The 15,951-nt window shown below is 40.7% G+C and overlaps 2 protein-coding genes across 2 annotated transcripts in view; both read right to left on the bottom strand.

The window, feature by feature from the left end:
• LOC311519166 (uncharacterized protein C4orf50 homolog) overlaps positions 1-13,626 on the bottom strand; it is an 87,750-nt gene extending 74,124 nt beyond the window's left edge. Inside the window, exons 1-3 of the mRNA XM_084625447.1 lie at positions 12,066-13,626; positions 7,159-7,312; positions 5,236-5,374 (exon numbers count right to left, since the gene is read on the bottom strand). Of these exons, the coding sequence (XP_084481573.1) occupies positions 5,236-5,374; positions 7,159-7,256 (237 nt within the window). The 5' untranslated portion in view covers positions 7,257-7,312; positions 12,066-13,626. The remainder of the gene's footprint in view (positions 1-5,235; positions 5,375-7,158; positions 7,313-12,065) is intronic.
• Positions 13,627-14,079: 453 nt separating this feature from the next.
• The window catches only part of JAKMIP1 (janus kinase and microtubule interacting protein 1), a 262,665-nt gene continuing 260,793 nt past the window's right edge, over positions 14,080-15,951 (bottom strand). The window contains exon 23 of the mRNA XM_084626863.1: positions 14,080-14,150. Coding sequence (XP_084482989.1) covers positions 14,118-14,150 — 33 coding nt within the window. The 3' untranslated portion in view covers positions 14,080-14,117. The remainder of the gene's footprint in view (positions 14,151-15,951) is intronic.

The raw sequence follows: 15,951 nt of genomic DNA on the forward strand, positions 1-15,951 counted from the left end.
TCAATCAGAATTTGTATATTCATAAGAGTCAGTTAACCCATTTGCTCTCTAATTTAGCCATCATTAATTAGCTCAACTATTCCAAGGCCTCTGGAAATGAGGAAGCAATGCAAAGAAGGAAAGCATAGTGGGCCTTGTTAGTCAGATCACAGAGAGTGTTCCACATGTAAATGAATATGGATAATTTTAATTTTCAGATGAACCATGTTACACTTTACATGAATGCGTGGGTCGTGATATAAAGTCCAAATATGTCAGATGAAAGAAAAACAAACATTTCTTATTTTATTAACTAGTCCTGAACCAACTAAAGGCCATCAAATAACATAATGCAAACTTGGGACTTTTTCAGCAGGTACTGAAGCACAGAGACAGTCTGAATGAGGCATTTGCAGTATCCCATTAATACTGTTTCAGCTCAGTGTTTTTACACTCTAGCCTATTGATTTTTAGGGGGCTTGCTGATGAAACAAAGTAATGAGATTAACACTAAGCATGAAAGTCACCCAATGTCAGGCAGGATCAGACTATTAGGTTTAAATGAAATTACCTTCTGATGGGAGAATAGGAACTGTTTAGACAAATTCTGAAAAATATATTCTAGTTTTAAACAGGTTGATTGAGAAATTACTGAATTTAATATTATCTGTTATACTGAGACACCCTAAAAGTATATGGAGGATTTTGAATAATGCTACTATGGTCTCAGCTCCAATGAAGGGAAAACCCCAACCGTAACCACCACTTGGTAGAGAGTGCGAGCACTCATTGAGTGGCAAATACAGTTTTGGAGACCAAGTATTCACCAGTATAAGCAATGAACCCTATAAAAATGCCAATGGCTAACTAAGCAAAGGAGCAATTAGGATAGAGCAGCTTTTGCCCTCAGAATAGGAAATGGTTCTCAATTCGGGTGGAGTGGGTTGTTTAAAACATGCTACCTTGTCTGGGGTAACTGATTCTCCATCTTCCAAGTAATGGTGACAAATTGGCCAGGACCTGGAATGTAGATTTAGTTATGGGTGGGTCAGGATATGTGGTTGGGACAATGGCTAGAAGGAAAATCCATATACTGTGTCTGCATGAAACTATGTGGTGTGGAGGCAAAAGTAAAATATTGAAAGATGAATTTAAAAATTTTTGGTCTGGAGGAAAAAAAGAAACGAAAGGGGTTGCTATTGTCATGATCCCAGCGATTGCACAAGGGTAGAAAGAAGAGAAGACCAATTGATAGTCATATGGTTGAGGACAGAGAATAGGGTTAGATAGGTGATGTCAGCATATGTTTCAGAACAAGGTGGACCTATGGAAGAGAAGAGGAGCTTCAGAAATGAGCTGGCAGAGCTGGTGGTTAGGGTTGAGAGTCACACCTTGTTAGTGGTTGATGGTGATTTAATCTGTCTTGTTAGTGAAAGGAGCCCAGAAGAAGCAGTGGTAGGTAAATTTGACAAAAGAAATGCAGAAGGAGAGAGGGGGGTTGAGTGGTGTAGGCTTAATGGGTTTTTTCAGTGGTGCTTGCATGGTTTGGAAAAAAAAATCCCATATGGTGACATATTGCAGGGGGAAAAATAAAGTCCAATTATGTAAGCAGGGAAGGTTGAAGAAGAGCTGTTGATTGAAGTATCAGGAGAGAAGCTGAATCAGAAAAAAAATAAGTTATGTACTTGGGAAGTACACTTAGTGCCATCAGATGGACAGTTGGAGAATTGAAGAGAAGAATCTAATGTGAATGGATGGAAGTGAAAATGGTGGCAGGAGTATTATTTGGCTGGAAATTAAGTAATAAACTGAAAGGAAAAGCGTATGCTGTGAATGTTTGTCACTGCCTGCTATATGGAAGGTCTTACAGAGATGGAAGAAAAGAAGATACAGCTAATAGAAAATAATATACTAAGAAGAATGGCAGGTGAGGGGCGGGCAGACAGAGTGAAAAAGAAAGAAATTATGGGGAAGATGAACTTGGGACCCTCAGTGATAGCCTGGAGAGCACACATTTGACATGTGATAAGAATGGGAGAAGAACGGTCAGCAAAGAAAGCATGGGAGGAAGAGGACAACAAGAAAGGATGTGGAAAACTGAGGATGTGATGGAAAGACTCTGTCAAGAGAAGTCTGAAGAGAAAAGGACTGGAACTCCAATTCGTATGAACTTGTTCCATGGACCAGAAGCGTCAAAGAATCATGGGCACCTCTAACCCCAGGTAAATGGGAAAAGGAGTTGAGAAGTGATGTGAAGCAATACTGAGACATTCCAGCGGTATTACAAGTGTGCCTCGGTGTGCGCAAGGATAGCACAGTCGTCAGCATACTGAAGGTCGGTAATAACAGTCCTGGTGACCTTAGTTTTAGAATGAAGATGCCACAGGTTGAAGAGCTGGCCATCCATGCAATACTCAATCCCAATTCTGGAAGAAAGGTGGTCACAGATAAGAATCAAGATCACAGCAAGATAGATGGAAAAAAGGGTTGGGTCAATAACACAGTCCTGCTTAACATCAGCACAGATGGTGAACGGCGCTGCCTCCAACCCATTACAAAGGACAGTGGCGGTCATCCCATCATGAAGTAGCCTGAGAATGCAAATGAACTTAATGGACAACTGAACCAAGACAGCACCTTCCATAATACCTCACGATTGATGTAATCAAAGGCCTTAGTTAGGTCAAAAAATGCCATAAACAATGGCTGATGTTGTTCACCACATTTCTCTTGGATCTGTCATGCAACAATCTACCCATGCATTTTACTTGCAGTCCAGCCTAGATCTTTTCTCCAGGGCTTATCATAGCCTGGCGCTTATCATAGCCTGGGGTTTTTCCTCAATATTGGGAAGACTAAGATGCTCCACCCAGCCTGCCCCAGCACAAGTTGCTTCCCATTCTCCCACAATTTGTCATCGGTGGTGAACTCCTGGAAAATGTTGAGCATTTCCCTTGGTTCCCAGACAGCCAATCTTGATGTGGAGATCAAACATGGATCCACTGTGCCAGCACATCCTTCAAAAGGTTGCTTCATCATGTCTTTATTGACAGAGATATGCGGATGGGAACTAAGATCCTGGTCTACAATGCAGTAATCATCGTCACTTCTCTTTATGGGTGTGAGACATGGGTGACATACTGAAGCCATTTTAAATGTCTGGAGTGGTACCATCAGCACTGCCTTAGGAAGATTCTCTGTATCAGATGGGAAGATCATCGCACGAATGCCAGCGTTCTCTCTAGCTAATATCACCAGTGTTGAGGCAAAGATTATGAAACATCAATTTTTCTGGGCTGGCCATTGTGTGCAGGCTGACGCTCATCTTCTGAAGCAAGTCCTCTTTTCTCAACTTAGTCATGGTAAGAGGACTCATGGGAGACAGAGGAAACACTACAAGGACACCCTGAAACTATATCTTAAGAAGGGTGGCATTGATCCCACGAATTGGGAAGAGCTGGATGGCAATAGACTGCAATTGTGTTGCATCTTACATGAAGCCTGAGCCCAGTTTAAAGAGAATTGCTTTACTCAAGAGGCTGAGAAATGGCAGAGAAGGAAGGAAAGTAAACAGCATCCCAGCCAGACGTTGTGCTCTCTCCAAGCAACCACCTGTTATAGATGTGGAAAAACCTGTAGAGCACGGATTGGACTCCTCAGCCATCTTAAGTCTCATCAGTGACCTTTTCCCCCCAGCAGACATCATCCTTGTATCGAGGGATAGCTGCCGACGACTACAGGTATACTATACTACACTGCCTTTTGCTACATTAATGAGATTCAAACGAAAATTTTGCAGTTGTAACTACTGATGAAAAGGAAATATACCCATGGAAAATAAACCAGTAAAAGCTGCAATACTGTGAACTACACTACATCAAGTTGGCTTAGCTTCGATGGATATGTGCTGTTTGGTTAGAGAATTTTCATTGCTCCTCTATTCAAGGAACTCATCAGATGAGCTATGAACCAAAGCAGGGTGTTTATTTAAGGAGAAAAAAATAAGTCTACTGATAAGCATATTTTTTAAAAAAATCCCAATAGATTATTTCTATATTTATTTGCAATAGCACCTGCTATGTGCTAGGCATTTTTCAAACACTCAGGTATGGTCCACCATGTTCCACAGAACTGACAGTCTAAGGACAGACAAGTAGACAGACATTAGAAGGGGAAGGGAATGAAAACAACAATAGGCAAATTATATATATATATCCATTTGTTTCACTTTAAGGAAGAAGAGGGACTTACATGTGGACAGGGCAAGGGCTTTGCAGATGATCATAGGGAGGCCAAACCATGTGTAGAAAGCCACATGGAAGTAGGCAGGGAGGTGACTATGTGAGATGCTGAATAGAAGTCAGACACGGCTGGGAGAGTACTGACAAAGGATAAGTAGGGTGAAGCAGAGTTAAGTAGAACTTTGAAGGTGGAGACAGGAATCTTAAATTGGATGTAATAGGGCAGCCAGTGGAGGGGTATAGAGCGGGGAGTCATGGGTAAGGATGACGAGTGTAGCAGCTGCATTTTGTTCGGCCTGAAGGAAGACAATGCATATGATTGGCAGGCTGAAAAAGAGGCTGTTGTGGTAGTTGAGACATCCATCTGTGTCTCTTTATAACCTTCAAACCAGTGGTTAGGTTACTTGCCTGAGATGTGGGAGACCCCGGTTTGAATCCCCCACTCTGGATCATGGACTTGAACTCAGATTTTCCCCCTTCCTAGTGAGCACCCTAACCGCAAGGCTCTTCTGGGATGGGCTTTCTCAATCTCTCCTGCTGAAGCTGTTCACTTTGTGTAACTACTTAAATATTCTTTGGGCCAAAGAGAGAAAGAATGACTCAATCTATTACTCACCCAACTCTATCTCAGACTACTGTACAGCAGTCCTGGATGTAAGGAGCTGATATAATGAGATTTAGCTATGGGGCTGGAAAGAGCGGGACTGATTTGTGGAGAATGAAGATGTTGGCCTGGACATCTGGGGCAAGGGAAAAGGAGGAATCAAAAGTACCCTAGAGATTGTAGACATAAGTGATGGGAGAATGGTGGTGTTGTCAGCAGTGACAGAAAAGTGGGGAAGTGGAAGGAGCTCTGATCCAGTTTAAGATGACAAGTTTTTGAAGACATGTCAGCCAGACAGGCTGAGATGCGAGAACCGATGGAAGGAGACAGTTTAGTGGTAGAGAGATTGATTTGTGAGTCATCCACATAGAGATAAGCAAAAGCATTTCATTTAAACAATATCCAACTTACCAAATCTGTCAGTTCCACCTGAAGGTTTCGGAGCTTCCCTTTAACACGTAGGTTTGCATTTTCTACCTGCTGTAGCTTTGCATTCAGTTGGTCAACTGTTTCGAAAAGTTTCTTCTGTGACAGCTCCAGCTCCTTTGCTCTACATTATTGAAAGATAGGATTGCTTCTGAATCAATACATCACAATATTGTTTCCAGAGAAATAATCTATCATCAATTCTCCAGTTACACTCTTTTCTCTCTCAACAATAATAGTAATTAACACTACATCACTGAGAATTGAAAATTAATAACTGATCATTGATAACTAATTAACAGTGGTTCCAGCATTATAATTACAAATAGTGTTTGCATGCATGTAGCAAATTTCACTGGAAACTCTCAAAGGCCTTTACGGGCTCTACTTAATTGTAAATGTCTACATTGCAATCTTTCTCTGGGATGCAGAGGTGCACAAGGAGGAAAGGATACTTGCAGTTTGAAATCCATAAGCAAACAGAAGCATTTGATTAGTGGTTTATGGCAGCCTGTTGTGGCATACAAAGTGGACACCTACTATAAATGGGCATACTTTGTAGCCAAAAGAGACATGGTTATCTGACAACAGGATTCTGCTAGCCCCATGACTGGTGAATGTAAATGTTACCATCAGCAACAGTAACGTCATATATTCCTCCTGTTTAGAGAACCAGTAGGAAGTACCGCACCATGAGTTATGCTGGCTTAATGCAAGACATACTGCCCTGTAACATCTCTTGTAAGGTATCTTTCATACTGGAAATTAAAGCTTGCTATGACTTATACCCATCTGCTTTGGCTTTTGGCAATAAAGCTGAGATTTAGCACCAAATATGTTCCTTTCCTTGTTAGTAACCTCTCTGTAGCCTAGGCTCACAACATGGGAGCCAGCTTAGACTCCTCCCTCTCACCCAGGACATATCCAAATCTTCTCCACATTCTAAACACTTCTAAAACCCAAATCATCTTCTGTTTTATGGGCAAAAATGCTTTTCTAGTCTCTGATCATCTCCTGTCTTAAATAGCACAACCTCCTTTTCTCCAGCCTTTCTGATACCCGCCTCATCTTCCGCCAGCCTGTGTCCTACCTTAGGCCTTATCTCCTCGTTATGGCCCCCCACAATGACGCCCCATTCCTCTCCTTTTGTCAATCCCATCTCCATACATTTTACCATACAGTTTCCTATGTGTGAAGAGCCCTTTCCAAAGCATATGTTTAAAATAATTATACACTCACTTCTCAAACAAACAACCTCAGAAAGTCCTTCCCTCCTCTAGATTTCTCTGTGCATCCTGCAAGATCTTCAGGCTGTCTTTATTGGTGTGCACTCTGTGCAGACTGAGACCCTTGGTAATAAACAAATAAAAGATACTGATGCCGACAATTATCTTTGAACGTCCTTTTGAACCTACCCATATATCTTCTATCTCATCTAGCTTTGCTTTGAATAGCACTATTGCCATGCATCAAGAAACAGTCACCCAGGGCAACTGATGCTTAATGGAGTCATTAGTTTGAGCAATACTGTTACGTAGGACCAGCAGACTAAATTATACCTAGCTTTCTGAAACGCTGATTTTGTTTGACAATACAAAGCATAATTACAAATGTACACATAGCTGACATCAACCATTTTTTGATTTCAAATAAACTTTTCACTTTAAAAAGAAGAAGAAATATAAACTATGTTACCAGGATATTCAAATCAGTCCAGTGGTCTTAAATGTGTGACTTATGTAATAAAATGATAGACTTTGATCATTATAATTATAATCTGATAATTCAGTCAATCTGGAATCCACGTTTTTATTCGTTCTAGAACTGTTAAACTATATTATGACATCCAATAGAAAAAGCACATATTTTACATACTTTAAAAGTCTATAATACAAAACATGCATTTACCTGTTTCCTAGTGCAGAATTTGACTTTGTGTAGTCCTCTAAAATGTCTTTCAGTTTTTGCTCTGACTTTTCCAGCTGTTTTATTCTGAGATTCAACATCTCCACTTCAGCACTGTTTACTGCCCCTTCAGACTCCCTTGCACATCTTCTAAATCCTGGAAAATCCAGGAAGTATCAATTTTAACATTAAGATTCAGAACATCAAATCCTTCATTACTGGTGCTTTAACACAATAACAAAATTCTTGTCCTCTTTCAGATGAAGGCTCCATGAGTACAAATATATATTGTTTAAGTTTCACCACATGAATGCAATCTGAATGTTTCCTTTTTTCAGAAGATGTTTAAATGCTCGCCTTAACTTCTATGGTGCTCGGATGAACGTCTTTTGTTGATAATGAACACATTTATTATTCATGAGAGAACCGCATACATTTCATTCACCCAAAAGTCATTCAAAATGTATGAAGGAAGTCTCAGTTTGCAGCAAAAGAGAACTCCAGACAAGACATTATGAGTCAAATTCATGGAGGAATTATGCATCACACCTGAGACTGAAGTGGACGTAATTTCCTGGTAAACACAGAGGAAGATAACAATATGAAGTACATTTACGGGTTTACAATAGCTCTTCCACTCCTAGCACAACTGTGTCATTCTTTGGATTGTCTGAATGCAGAAAAACAGAAAGTAAGCAGAAGAGGCATTTACTGGTTCAAAAGGCAAACTATGAATATTTATGAGAAACATTCAGAATCTTTAATTGATAGTTAAAAGTGTCAGGGTGAAAATGTATTTCTGCTTTGGTCTTTTATAGAATTATGTCCCAAAGTATTTTCTGAACACAAAATGTTACAACAGAGATAAAGCGACTCGCGCACAACCTGAGAAATATTGGCTAAAGTCTTCTGTCATACAGACCTCTCGTAACGTTAAAAAGTCTCCTCTGCAACAGAAGGAAAACAAGAAAGTCTTGCTTGCAGCTAAAAGCCTACAGAAGAATGGTTTCAAGATGGTATGAGAAGATACACATAAAAATTCCATTACTTATTAACAGGATTTTATCTCCACATTTCAAGTATATCATTTGGAAAATATATTAATTATTATTTATTTGTATTGTATAGTCGTACTGCCGAGAAGCCAGAGTGTTAATGTGCTAGACATTGTACAAGCATACAACAAAGAGAAGGCCCCTGCCCTGAAGAGTTTGCAGTCTAAAGAGAGCTTGCATTCTAAACCTAGGTCCAAGTCCTGCAAGTAGAATGTGTTTGTTCCTGCACCCTCACAGAACCCTGCTAATTTCAGTGGGGCTCCATGCAGGCACAGGGGTTCCCTCACACATTGTAACAAGCAGGATCAGGACTTTACTCTACAAAGACAAATAGTTTATATATTGCTCAAAGTGTGGTTCCACTCTGAAAAATGTTAAAATTTGCACCATGGGTTTCCATGTTTACCGCCTCATAATTAGAGTGACCAGATGTCCCGTTTTTAAAGGGACGGTCCTCTGTTTCAGCCTTCCTGCAGGTGTCCTGACTTTTTCTTACAAACAGGCAAATTGTCCCATATTTTCTGTCTCCCCCTCATCAGTACTGGCGGGTCCTGCTGCTGGCCAGATCCCTACTTGTTAGCCACCCGCCCACCAGCAATGGGGGTGGGTGTGCAAGGCTAGTAGCGGGGGGGGAGAGAAGTTGCAGTGTGCAGGGTCAACTACTCCTCCTGCTGGTGCATCAGCACAGTCCCCACTGTGTGCTGTCTCTCGGCCAGCAGGGCTCTGCCCCCCTGTCCCATTTCCGGCTAGCACTGACTGCATGCTGCAAGCTATGGCAGCCGGTGAGTGCGGGCAGGCGCCAGGTAGCGTCCGGTTATGTGTCGCCTCTGCTGTCCACCCATCGTCCCTTTACATGCTCCCCCTCTCGCTGTCCTCTCCCTGCTTTGCCCCTTCACCCCTCCCCTCCAGCCCCACTGCTCCTCCATATCCTCCCCACCCCCAGCGGGTGCGTCCCACTCCCAGTGCTGTGCAGAGAACCAGACCCTGTTCAGAGTGCTCAGCTCAGCAATAGCCTGGCCAGCAGGCTCCTTCCTTCCCCCCAGGGCCTCTGGCTGGGCCAGTTCCCTGGGAAAGCCCAAGACTGTCTGGCCCGGAGCAGTAGCCAGGAGGAGCCAAGCCCTGCACGTGCCAAAGCCCTGCACAGCACCGGCAGGGGGAAGCCTCTCCACCCCTCAGCTAAGCCCTGGAGTGGCGGGGGCAAGAAGGGAAGCAATTTGAAGCCTGTTCACACCCTGGCCCTGCAGGCTCCACTGCAGCTCCCCCGGGCAGAGGCTTAGCTCCCTCTTCACCTGTCCCTCCCCTAGGCACCTTCCTCTGCTGAGCCACCTCTCTGGCTGGGTTCACTGAAGCCCCTGTAGTCAGGTTTCCTGGGCCCTGGTGCACAATGCATCCTTAGGGCTTAACCCCTTCCTGCCCGTGCTGTAGCCGAGGGACAGAAGGCAGCTGGGTTATGTCGCTGGTCAACAGCAGCCTGGAGGTGTTAGCTGCCTTTCGACACTGTGCAGGCAGGAAGGGACAATCTGCTTCCAGCTACTGGAGAGCAGGGGTGAGAGATGAGCTCTGCAAAGGCACAGACCAGGTCATCCCTTCCCCGTCCTCCTGCCCTGTGGCTGAAAGCAGCTCCTATCCCTTCCCTCCCGCACAGTGCCAAAAGGCTGCTGTTGGCCACATTCTGGTGTGAACCCTGGCAGAAATCTGGGGAGGTGGGCATGTGACCCTGTGTGTCCCCCATGTTACTTCGGGAAGACATAGCACCAGGTACGGGTCCATTCCAGGGGCCCAGCCAGGCATGGAGGGTGGAGATCACCGGGCAGGGAGAGTTGGGTTGGTCAGTCACGCTCCCTGTGTAAGAGAGGCTTACAGGAGTGGGTGTGCATCACCCCTCCCTGTGTAAACCCTAAAGCCTTAAAGATAAGAAAGTAAATAAAAAGAATCCAGCTACGCAGGATTTCTTTTTAACAGGGGCTCAGTCAACTTGATGTTAATCTGAACGTTTGTACTGCATAGTTCTGATTGATTGCCGTTGGACTCGCTTGAATATGAGTAATTTTACCAGGTGTCCCGTATTCAGCATAGGGAAATATGGTCACTCTACTCATAATGATTTCCTGCTGAAATTTGCCAGGTTTGTAGTAAAAGGATATTGTTGTTTTTTCCTAACTGCCAGCCCTGCAAAGCCAACCTGGGTTTTGAAAGTCAAGCTGCATTTTTTACTTCATCGTCATCAACAACATTGCTAAAAGTTCTTCAGACCCTATTACATCCTAATTTACACATTTAATCTTCAGCATAGGCCTATAAGTGATATCTGTGCAACTCCATTGCATTCCATAAGTTTGCATGGGTGTAACTGATAATGGACATATAATAGAAACATATAATAAATGCTGATAATGGACCTATGCACACTAGTGATTTTATATGCATAAATAATTAAGGGCCTTTTAATTTTTTTCCCTTAGTGTCCTGCCATAATATGTAGCTCAAATGCCAACATGAAAACAATGAGTAAAAAGTTCCTAGTACAGTGTATCATGTATTGTGAAAAGTATCCTACAGATATAAGAGGCGAGGATGGACTGGCCATGATATAAGCATCAATTTAAACATCTGCATTTGTTTCCATCCACACAATTCCATTAGATGTCCTGGCTAATAAATGAATTTCTATTCATCAATATGAATATAATGAAATCTGATGCAACATATTTAAATAGAAATAGCATCATGAACTGTCTAGAACTAGAACTAAGCACCACTAAGCTTCTAGTACATTCGTGACTTGATCCTGTAAAGTGCTGAGTGCTCCGGACCCAATTCAGCAAAGAACGTAAGCAACTCCTTGAACTTTAAGCACCCGAGTGGTTCTATTAGCTTCAATGGGACTACTTTTGTAATTAAAATGAAGCACATGCTTAAATGCTTTGTTGGATAGGTCCAGAGGGTGATACATTACAGCCATTAATATAACTTGGTATTTTTAGATCACATTAACTCCATGAATTTTGAACATACAACTATGTGTGCAATTTACACAACCTATTGATCATAAAAATCCAGACAGCTCCATTGCATAATAGGAACAAACTTCAGTGCAAGGCTCATATTTCAAAAGTATTACCAACTCTGTATAAGTATCTGACAGACAAAGGACTTCCCTTCGTTAATTACACTGCGAATGAGGAGGATTAACCTAACCTGGATTTCTGTGTCTACTAGAAATAGGTTTAATAGATTCTAGGTGTACCCCATCCCATTGATATGCTTTGTGAATACATTAGATGTGTGTTCTTTTTTCCCCCTCTAATTTTTTTAACATGAATTTAGTGTATGTGCATTGCATGTCCTCACTTTAGATCTATCCTGCAAACTGAGGCCATGCAGCACCTCGCAAGGGTGCTAAGTGTGGTTTAAGGTTTTTATCTGCAGGACAATTACAGTACAGGTAACTGTAGAATTACCAGCTTCCAACCCATGTGCTTCACACCTGATCACGGAGAATGCAATGCATTCTTGCCTTCGCATATTTGAATGGGGAGGGAGAGAATCAGATGTCTACATTGATGTAAAACTTGTGTCAAGGAGGCCCAATATATTTTGCACAGGGTTTAATACAATCAGTTAACAAGTGATGGTTACTCTCATTCCTACAAGAGATACCAATTATGAAAGGTTAGTAAGGTGAAAGTAAAAATCCCAGACTTCAAAAACCATGAATCCCATCAGCCCAGCAAAAAGACAAGACAAAATGCCACAAACTCTATAAGGAAAATTCCACCTGTATCAGCAGATTCCATTGCTGCAAAATATAACACATCAATTCAAACACAAGAATTAAAAGGTACAAAAACAAACCTGTTCCATACTTTTGCTGCTTTGCAATGAGACCATCTCCTGTCCTTCCAGAGCACTTACTGCTGAACCAAATGCTGAGTGACAGTTTTGTTCTTGTGCTTTTAGTTTTATTTCCAAATTGGTGATAAACAAGCAGAGTTTCGGTTTCTTTTCTATGTGAATGCACTTTTCAGTTGTGCTCTCCTTGCTTCTTTCCCATCACCTGCTTTAGGTATTGGCTTTCTTCAACAGTCTCAAGTTATGTCCTTCCTTTTTAATGCCTACACTTCTTTTTTGCAGTGAAGATGTCTTCGTTCCAAGTTCCATCACTGCACTGCTGAAGTCTTTAATTAGATATGAAATGTCTCTATTGTTTAAAAGGACAAGTTCTCTAAACACTCCATTTTCTATTTGATTCATGCACTCTGTAGGGGTTCAGAATTTTCCAGCCTATTGGATCATGCCTTTGACTTGCTTGATTCTATATAAATTCAATTGTGCTTTTTGTCATTAGAACAAATCATCTTCCTTCTGTTTACCTCCCCACATAAACCAGTTTTTCTTGCATAACAGTGAGTTAGCCTCTTGGAGTCCCAACATTTCTTTGGCAGCTAATCCTGACTGATATCTTTATTTGAAGTCTATGTTCCTTTTATTTCATAGCCCAACCAATAACTAGGTGGATCCTCCTACTCTGAGCCTTCTAGTCCTCTTTCACATCCAGTATTCAGCTCCCATCATATACCTTTCCCTCAGTTTTTTTTTTGTCATTATCATTTTCATCCTGCCTCTAAAGTGCTAGAAACTATGAGAACTACCTCTATTTCTTGATATTGTCTTTCCAGATCTGAAATAATGCACTATAATTTATTATCCTTCCTTTGACAATAGGATCTCTGTTGGCATTCTAATCACTGTCCATCTTTAACAACTTTCTCCATATCTGATTATTTTTAATCTGTAATTTCATTTTGTCTGCTAGTTCAAATGGTCAATGTCAACATTTGTGTTTATCTAACTCTATTGGTTGGGGGTAGTGTCATGTTTACTTCTTTGTGGTTAATGTAATTATACTTTTCCTTTATTTCCCCCAGGAGCCCATTGTGTTTCTCTTTGTATTCCCTTTCAGATATTTCTTTTACCATCATGTTCCTGTACTTGCCTGTTCCTATGTTGAAATTTTAGGTCAATTTCCTCTTCATGCTTTAAGACATAATTGACTGTGGTGTACTGTATGCTCTGCAGAGTCATATGTTGTGCTTTCCTGAGCTTCCATTTCATCTCAAGATCATTCATTCTTCCAATGAAATCCTTCTAAGTGATTGCTTTAATTTTCAAGTGGCATTCAAATATTTGATTCTCTGATGCAACTCCTATCCTCCCCACAGTTTTACTTAATCCAATGAGTCTAGCTCCTTCTCTTGCTGCATGTTTACCTCTCTATGTCTCATAGACAACCACTAATTTCTGAGAACTCCACTTCACCTATTGGGTTGCTTTCACTAAACAGTTATTTCCTCTCTTTTCCTATCTGTGTGGTTTCAGAGTCTAACAATTTAATATAAATTTTACCAGTGTGTTTCTAAATCTCTTTTTCCAATTTTGTACAGTTTTTCCCCCTTCAGATATTTACTATGGCATTTACTGTCAGCATTTTACTTTTATATATATATTTTTAAAAGGAGCTTCTGTAGTTCTTCTGTGAAATACAAACCACCTTTGCTGAAAGCATGCAATATGGAGAAACAAAAGACATGGTATTATAAGGACATGGTATTATAATAAAACCATTTGGTAGATAATAGTTCATAAAGCAGTCAGTAATTGCACTTGATATTTTTTCCCAGTGTTTGATTCTTTTTTGTAAATTCTGTATAGATTTTCTTAGTGTTCATGGTGTGCTGGTCCTTATCTGATTATCAAATCATTCCAGTTTGAAACTATATCTTTACAAAATTCCTAATTTTAATTCAAATATCTTGCCGCTTGAAGTATTATGCAAACTGTTTCATGACAAAAATGCTCCAATTTAAAGCTGCTCAAATAATTATTTTCTGGTTTTTGCACATGGATTCAGTTGTTCACTCCATAGGCTCTTTTAATATCCTACAGGACAAAGAGAACATTATAAGTTAAATCTGCTTTATTTAGAAATTTATGTTGGCACCCATCCCAAGCACCCAAACATCACAACAACTTCTTAAAGGGTGGAGATCCTCCTGTCTTTACAACAGAAAACATGAAAGATTGGCATCACTAATAGATTCCAAACGTCCCTGCTTCTCTTCACCATGAGGTACAAGACTCCAGCTAAAAGTTAGCTGAATGCAGTTCCCTTAATATGACTAAGATCTTCTCTACACACACAAGTCGTATTGCTATACCACATAATTGACTGTTATACCACATAATTGCTATACCACATAATTAAAGTGGTACAACCTCCCTACTGCAGATGGAATACTATTACTATACATGTGCTTCCATAGCTTATTCCTGCATGGGAAGGGGAATAAGCTATATCGGTATAAGGCATCTTTATACCACCATGACTGCATCCACACTAGGGATTGTACCAGTACAACTATAGCAGTTAAAAACCCTCCGAACTGGCGTAATTGTACGTCTACAGAAATTGTGGACAGACCAGGCCTAGAACTATAGCTAGAGCTGGTCAACGTTTTATTTTTAATGTTCAAAATTGAAAAAAATGTTTAGTGACTTTTTTTCATACAAAAAAACTGGTTTATTACTAGCTTTTTTCTAAATTTTCAAATGGTAATATTTTTTCACAATTTTTTGAAAAAAATTGTTCAGCATTTTGTGACTAGCTCCAACGAAGGCCAGACTAAACAAAATCGGATGAAACTTTGCTAGAGAAAATGATTTGGGGGTTGCTTTTATTCTATACCCCATTCATACCCACCACCAGCCAAATTAGCTCTGTTTCTTTTGATTTTTAGCAAAACAGATTAAAATCTCCTCAGAGTGAGAAAACTCAACTCAAAGAGGCAAGTCACATCCCAACAGACTCTCCACTGCTCCAAACAGTTCCTCTCCACAAGACTTTACTGGGGCGATGGCAGAGGATAAGAATAACTTTTGTCTCAACCAGTCATAGCACGGGAATATACTTTTATCCATATGATAGGGATTCCACACAGATGCGTTAGCCCCTTCCTTATTGCTGTATTACTCACAGGTCACGGTAATGTGTGGACACCCACAATGATTAATTAGTTAATTAATGAGGCAAGCAAAAAGCTGGACAACAAAACTATATGGTAAATACAGAATATTATCCTTTTCTTAGGTATAACATTGCTCAGTACTGGAAAAGTGGCTGGTGTTCAACTTCAGCTTTGATTTTTCATTGGTCTTTTGTTTCACCATCTCAGCAAGACTATTTCACTCGCATCAAACCAACAAATAGTATTGGAATATATTGTGCCCATCAATACCCACCATTATTTTATTGAAGATCAATAAACAGCACAAGGAAAATGTAAAATACACATAGCAGTTCAACATATTGAAGGGCCTGCCCCAACTCCCATTTACAGCAATGAAGAGACAACCACTGATCTTACTGGGAGCCAGTAAGTCCCAAATAGAGTACAAGCCAAAGTGAGATTGAAATTTCATATTCTGTAAAAGTCAATAAACAAAAGCCCCTGTGACCTCAATATGTAGAAGAATGTTCATGGGTTCAAACTTAGATCTCAACATAAATCAAATATGTTGGTAATATTTCAGGGGTGACCATTATACTATCTCCTCCTCTGCATAGTGATATGAAAGTCTGGGTATCAAGGGTTTGCCCTGGAGAGGTGCTGATTATCTCCATCTCCCACTGTAGTCAATTTCCATCAGTGGAGTTCACAAAAGAGCCAAATGTAGTAAAAAC

The sequence above is a fragment of the Lepidochelys olivacea genome (assembly GCF_965140295.1).
Source record: "Lepidochelys olivacea isolate rLepOli2 genome assembly, chromosome: 4".
NCBI lineage: Eukaryota > Metazoa > Chordata > Testudines > Cheloniidae > Lepidochelys > Lepidochelys olivacea.